A 7,684-nucleotide genomic window follows, 5' to 3' on the forward strand; every position below is an offset into this window, starting at 1 on the left:
TTAGGCGCGCTCCCCGCGGATACGGCGGGCCAGCTGGATGTATTTGGGCATGATGGTGACTCGCTTGGCGTGGATGCCGCACAGTTTGGTGTCCTCAAAGAGCCCCACCAGGTAAGCCTCGCTGGCCTTCTGCAGGGCCATGACGGCCGAGCTCTGGAAGCGCAGGTCTGTCTTTAAGTCCTGCGCGATCTCCCGCACCAGGCGCTGGAAGGGCAGTTTGCGGATGAGCAGCTCGGTGGATTTCTGGTAGCGGCGGATCTCCCGCAGAGCCACAGTGCCGGGTCTGTAACGGTGAGGCTTCTTCACTCCACCCATGGCTGGAGCGCTCTTGCGGGCCGCTTTGGTAGCCAGCTGCTTGCGGGGAGCTTTCCCTCCGGTCGATTTGCGCGCTGTCTGCTTTGTTCTGGCCATTGTGGTGGAAGATGTGGAACAAAGACACTGTAAATGTTGAGGCTGCTCAGGGACTGTCTATTTAAGACAGTTGAGGGACCGCCCTAGTGTTGTGATTGGATGCAGCCCCGTCCATCAGTCAAGTTTGAAACCAGCTCTGGGAAATAAAAGGGCGGCGGGAAATGCTGCGCCCCAATTGGTTGAACTGTAACTGAAATGTAATCGAACTCAAAAAGCCCGCCAATTTCAGATAGCAAAACAAGGCAAAAATTTAAAAAAAAAACTAATTTTGCGGGATGAATTATGAAATCTGACTCCTTGCAGCTTCATTTATTTCGTCCGAGATCCCACACTGTCTTCCATCTCGGTTTGACTCGGCCCTCACGAATACATTATCACTTGCAGCCATTTCATTCATGACGCGCTGAATCAACATGGAAAAGAAACATACAGTAAAACAACGCGACAGAGTTGGGTATCCTGGTACATGAATCACAAAATGTTAGTATGCACGGACAACATGAGTTTAGGAAGAGAAATGGAATGATGTCAGTTATTGCAAGGGGAATGGACTATTAAAGTAAGGAAGATTTGCTACAGTTGTCCAGGTTATTGGTGAGACTGTATCTGTAATACTGTGTACAGTTTTTGTCTCCTTACTGATGAAAGCACAGAAATTGCATTTGAAGCAGTTCAGAGAAGGTTCACCCGACTGATCGCTGGGATGAAGGGGTTATCTTCTGGGAAATGGTTGGACCGGTTGGCCTGTACCCATTGGAGTAAAGGAGAATGAGAAGTGATCTCATTGAAATCCATAAGATCTTGAGAGCACTTGGCAGGGTGGATACTGAGAGGATGTTTCCCCTTATGAGAGAGACTCGAACCAGGAATACAAGGATCCTTGCTAAAAGTGAAAGACACAGGAAGCATCTGTAAAGTGTGTAGATTAAACCAATTAGGATAATCGGAACAATTCGGAACCTAATATGGTAAAATAAAGGGTGATAGGGGATATCATCGATACACTCAGCAAGGGGTGAACAGAACATTGTTGGCACACTTAGAAGGAGAAGATAGACTATGGTCAACACAGCAAGAGAAGAAGAAGGAGAGACGTCCATGTCCCAGCAAGCTCAGAAGCAAGAACCAGTACTGAGTGTTACTGTATACTTATTGCTGTTGCTAAGGATTGACTTTGTGCATCTTAGTTAAGCCTAATAAACTCTCTGACTTGATCACGGAACTTGACTCTGTACCTTGTTGGTCCATCTTGGTCCGGAATCTCAAGGTGAGACGCGTTGGATATTCTCTGTCTCACCTCTGTTCAGGTAACATCTACCTGAAACTTACAGCTCTTTACTATTCACATACATTTCTTTGTATTTTGTCCTCCTCAAACTTCCAAATTATGGTCCTTTGAAAGCAATGTTGTTAATAAAGGTTGCTGTGTCAGCCGACTGCATACTTCTTCGCATTAAAAATACATCAGTTCACTACGACACTCTGTCTCCTATCCTTTAGCCAACTACCATCTCAGCATACCAGTATCAATTTTTAACATGAACTTCTATTTTCTGTGTAACTCTGTTATGTACTACTTGATCGAATGCCTTTTAAAAAGCAGATATCCAATATCGATCCAACTACCTTCAGCAAAGTCAACCCCAAGAATTCAATCAGGTTAGTCGCACATGATTTGTCCTAAGCAAATCGGTATTGCATGTCGCTTATTAACTCATCATTCTTCAAGTTGAAGTTCATTTGATCCTTGACACTTGTCTCCAATTGTTTTCGACCACTGATGGACTGTCGTCACCAGCTTTCTCCTTCCCATTTCCAGAACAGGACTGTAACATTTGCACTGTTTCAGGCAACTGGAACTACTTCAGTATCCAAACATTATCGTCAGGATTTCTGTTATCTCCCTCAGCAATCTGGGATGCTTTCTATCTGGACTCATTAACGTGAAGTGATCCCAATCTATTGAGAACCTCCTTTCTGTCTATTTTCATTCTATCCAATATCTCTGTATCCCTTCTCTACCGGGACATTAACTTCATCCTTGCTTTTGTGAACAGACATATAACGCACTCATTCATTTCCTTTTCCAACACAAGGAGATTTCCGTTCTTTATCCCTAAAAGCTCCGCAATTTCTTGCACTATCATTTTGCATTTTTGTATATTTATCAATAAATTTTTATTCTCTCTGCTGTTACTCATTAATATTTTCTTATAATCTCTTGCAAACATTTTTCTTTTTATCCCTGCACTCTCACTATTCTGCCTGGTTGGAATCATGGTGATGTCGAGGATATGGGATATTTGTATCAATCACTGCCATTATTATTTAAGTGTTTGGCGCTGCAAACAATCTTTGAGTCATATTGATCAAAAGCAAATTATTGGTAAGGTGTGTGAGGCTGAGACTGGAAGGTTGTCTGAATAAGGCAGGACAGAGGGTGCAGGGACGGCTCCTCATTTGGCTAAAACACTCTGTTAGAAGTGTAAGATTGAGTCCGAGTATTTCCAGGATGAAGGATAAACATCTGATAGTCTCTGTTTAATATCAACGGAGTGAAACTCTTGGTCACGGAAATGATACCTGAAAGGCCTTGTGCTGTCAATCTGCCGTGTGTATGTGGCGGGGAAGGATGGAGTGGAAGAGCCTCTGTATTTCTCCAGTACTGAATTACTCTGGGTTGGATGTTTAATCAGTTTCTAACTCTGCCTGTTGGGTGAGTAGGCGACAGAAACGATACCAGTTCCCATCCCTGTGTGACTGTCACTCCTTCTGTTGTGTGTGTGCAAGATTAAACCCTGAGTCCCTCTATCCAGCTCTGGCTGCTATATCTGGAAAGATGCTGAGTCTTTCAGTAGTTGATCTGCTCAAACCGAGTTCAAGGCCTGAGTGGTGAACAGAATTTCACATTAATTGTGTGAATAATACGATGATTGAACAGCAGGTTATGATCGACTGGACCAAAGGCTGGAAAAATTCCTGTCCATAAATCTTTCAACAGGGAGTTCGATGATCTGCTGGTTCCGAGTGTTTCAGGGAAACAGGAGTAGAAATCGGCAGCTGAGCCCTGAAAATTCACAGCAAAGACTGTGTACATGAGGACATTTAACAACCGGGAGCTGAAACTCTGGGACGGGCTCTATTGTCACTGTGTTTGTGTGTCCGGTATAATCGCGGCAGCTCCGTGTCTCTCTTGTTTAGAATGAAACAATGAAGATCGCCATTCGGTATTACTCACATTGACCGCGGGTTTCATTCCAGTTAGACAAACCTTTGCTGGCTGAAATGAATTCTACAAGGTCCCAGCAAACACACCGACTTCCTCCTTCCTCCCATGTTTCTGTCGGATTGTTTTGAGAGGAGGGTCTCAAGAATAACAAACACCCTGCAGGGAGAGACGGCAATTTGAACATCTAAATAGGATCAACTCCCGGCTTTCTAGGTTATAAATTCACTCCACCCCACCCCACTCTCCCTCCACCAATCCCCACCCTTCCTCCACCCTAACCCCATGTTCAGTTTCATTGTTCACACATTGATGAGGGTGAAATGGGGAAAGTTCCCATTTATTTTCGTTGCAGAGAGCTGCGCACGCGCGGTATAGCCCCGCCCACTGGAGACGTCATCATGAGGAGAAGAGCGCATGCTCCCCCAACACTGGTTCTGAGCGTCATTCAGTGAGTGAGCGGAAGATTGTTTAAATCAGCTGCGAATGGAGACATCCGGGTCCCGGGGTAAGTGAACAAACAACATCTGCTTCCAGCAGCAACACCAGGTTTGGGAGCGAGTCTGCAGATGTGTTCAGAGATTAACATTGAATAGCGGGGAAGTTCAGCGGGAGTCGGGGACTGTGTGGAATGTACACCGGAGCCCTGGATCCCCGAGTCCAACCCGAGCGGGACCCGAGCACATGTGTCCGCCTTGGCTCGGGCCCAGCTTGCGGCTCCGGCTTTCGGGCTCGGGTCCAGTTCGGGTCGGGTCGGACACACTTGGTCAGTCTCTGCTGGTCAGTATTGAAATTTTAAAAAAACTGACCGGAGCTGGGAGTCCGGGTCGGAATTGAGTCTGCGCAGTGAGCCGGTGCCGGCACTGTCATCACGCATGCGCTGCACCTTTTTTTGGTTGGGTGTCAGGAAGGGTTGAGTCGGGTCCGCTGTTGTTCGGTCGGGTTCTTGGTGTGTGTGTCGACAGGAGTCCTGACAGTGAACAGTTTAATTTTTTTTATATAAATACTGTATATTTTATAATCATTTTACGATAATTATTCATTCAGGACCTTCCTGTTCTCTGCATTTCAGCTGCTCACTGGATAAACTTGCCGCAAGTATTTCAACCTGTAAATCAGTAGTTTACATAATGTATAGTGATATTTACTGAGCCTTCTGGCAATCGCTGTGTTTATATTAAGCAATACAGATACTGGTACAGTGTGGAAACAACTCCATGGGTTTCTATTTAACTCGTGACGAAACAATCACTGACATTGTGCTCCAATCATCATCTTTTTAACAATCTTTCAACCGGCTGAAACAGATTGTTTATCTGACAGTGCCACAAAAACTTACAAAGATGTCAAAAGATAGATGGACACTCTGAAAGCTTTGGAGGTTTGAGATTCATCCATGACATCAAATAATCTAGGCTAAGAATATTTTTCTTTAAAAAAAGTGATAGGTCACGTCATGTAAAATTGTATTAAATGTCAATGCTGGAAATTGATCAACATGCTTTGTCAATGGTAACATATATGTTTTGTTTTGATTTGTCGGCTATTCGAGGTGCTGGCTATTATGTGTTTGCTGATCAACCAGAAGTCTTCAATCAAACATTAATGTAGATCTGCAGTACTGCAGACCAATGATCAGACAGCACTGGGAATATGCAGTACTGTAGACTAATGATCAGACAGCACCGGGAATCTGCAGTACTGTAGACTAATGATCAGACAGCACCGGGAATCTGCAGTACTGTAGACTAATGATCAGACAGCACCGGGAATCTGCAGTACTGTAGACTAATGATCAGACAGCACCGGGAATCTGCAGTACTGTAGACTAATGATCAGACAGCACTGGGAATCTGCAGTACTGTCGACTAATGATCAGACAGCACCGGGAATCTGCAGTACTGTAGACTAATGATCAGACAGCACTGGGAATCTGCAGTACTGTCGACTAATGATCAGACAGCACCGGGAATCTGCAGTACTGTAGACTAATGATCAGACAGCACTGGGAATCTGCAGTACTGTAGACTAATGATCAGACAGCACTGGGAATCTGCAGCACTGTAAACTAATGATCAGGCAGCACCGGGAATCTGCAGTACTGTAGACTAATGATCAGACAGCACCGGGAATCTGCAGTACTGTAGACTAGTGATCAGACAGCACCGGGAATCTGCAGTACTGTAGACTAATGATCAGACAGTACCGGGAATCTGCAGTACTGTAGACTAATGATCAGACAGCACCGGGAATCTGCAGAACTGTAGACTAATGATCAGACAGCACCGGGAATCTGCAGTACTGTAGACTAGTGATCAGACAGCACCGGGATTCTGCAGTACTGTAGACTAATGATCAGACAGCACCAGGAATCTGCAGTACTGTAGACTAGTGATCAGACAGCACCGGGAATCTGCAGTACTGTAGACTAGTGATCAGACAGCACCGGGATTCTGCAGTACTGTAGACTAGTGATCAGACAGCACCGGGAATCTGCAGTACTGTAGACTAGTGATCAGACAGCACCGGGAATCTGCAGTACTGTAGACTAGTGATCAGACAGCACCGGGATTCTGCAGTACTGTAGACTAGTGATCAGACAGCACCGGGAATCTGCAGTACTGTAGACTAGTGATCAGACAGCACCGGGATTCTGCAGTACTGTAGACTAGTGATCAGACAGCACCAGGAATCTGCAGTACTGTAGACTAGTGATCAGACAGCACCGGGAAGCTGCAGTACTGTAGACTAGTGATCAGACAGCACCGGGATTCTGCAGTACTGTAGACTAGTGATCAGACAGCACCGGGAATCTGCAGTACTGTAGACTAGTGATCAGACAGCACCGGGAATCTGCAGTACTGTAGACTAGTGATCAGACAGCACCGGGATTCTGCAGTACTGTAGACTAGTGATCAGACAGCACCGGGAATCTGCAGTACTGTAGACTAGTGATCAGACAGCACCGGGATTCTGCAGTACTGTAGACTAGTGATCAGACAGCACCAGGAATCTGCAGTACTGTAGACTAGTGATCAGACAGCACCGGGAAGCTGCAGTACTGTAGACTAGTGATCAGACAGCACCGGGATTCTGCAGTACTGTAGACTAGTGATCAGACAGCACCGGGAATCTGCAGTACTGTAGACTAGTGATCAGACAGCACCGGGATTCTGCAGTACTGTAGACTAGTGATCAGACAGCACCAGGAATCTGCAGTACTGTAGACTAGTGATCAGACAGCACCGGGAATCTGCAGTACTGTAGACTAGTGATCAGACAGCACCGGGATTCTGCAGTACTGTAGACTAGTGATCAGACAGCACCGGGATTCTGCAGTACTGTAGACTAGTGATCAGACAGCACCGGGAATCTGCAGTACTGTAGACTAATGATCAGACAGCACCGGGAATCTGCAGTACTGTAGACTAGTGATCAGACAGCACCGGGATTCTGCAGTACTGTAGACTAATGATCAGACAGCACCTCTTTACCCTCTCTCGTGCAGTTATATCATTTCTGTAATGAGGTGACCAGAACTGTACACAGTTTCAGGTATGTGAGGGTACGGTTCAATCTCTATCTTTCTGTATCCAGGATGTGTCCCTCTTGTGAGATTGATATAGTGTCTTTCAATCTGATCGTGGATGTGCTTTTGAATTGAGATTGATGTACCTAACTTGCAGCAGTACAGAATTGGAATGCATTGGACACAATGTCTGTCTCTTCTGCTTTGTTTGACTGCTGGATTGAAAATGTGTCTCTGAACTTGGGATCAGTGAGAGTTTGACTACTTCTGCTCCATGTGACTCTGGAATTAACTGATGGCCTCTAGGAGTGATAGCATACCAACTCTGTGTTGCAAGGAGCTGACTGCGCATTTCCTTGTACCTGGGAATCATCACATTCATTCTGTTCCCTTGAAGTATTTGCCTACAGAAAGGAAGAACAACATATCTTGGAACTGAAGATCAGTTGAGGTGGAAGCTAGAAAAGAGATTCATGTAACATTTCAATCCATAATCATTATTACTAACCGCAAATACT

The 7,684-nt window shown here is 45.3% G+C and overlaps 1 protein-coding gene across 1 annotated transcript; it reads right to left on the reverse strand.

The window, feature by feature from the left end:
• On the reverse strand, positions 1-411 carry LOC137362614 (histone H3-like). Its single transcript, XM_068026966.1, has one exon. It carries the CDS (start codon positions 409-411, stop codon positions 1-3), a length of 411 nt encoding a protein of 136 aa, XP_067883067.1.
• Between the last annotated feature and the right edge of the window lie 7,273 nt (positions 412-7,684).

The sequence above is a fragment of the Heterodontus francisci genome, unplaced genomic scaffold, assembly GCF_036365525.1.
Source record: "Heterodontus francisci isolate sHetFra1 unplaced genomic scaffold, sHetFra1.hap1 HAP1_SCAFFOLD_452, whole genome shotgun sequence".
NCBI classification, from domain to species: Eukaryota; Metazoa; Chordata; class Chondrichthyes; order Heterodontiformes; family Heterodontidae; genus Heterodontus; species Heterodontus francisci.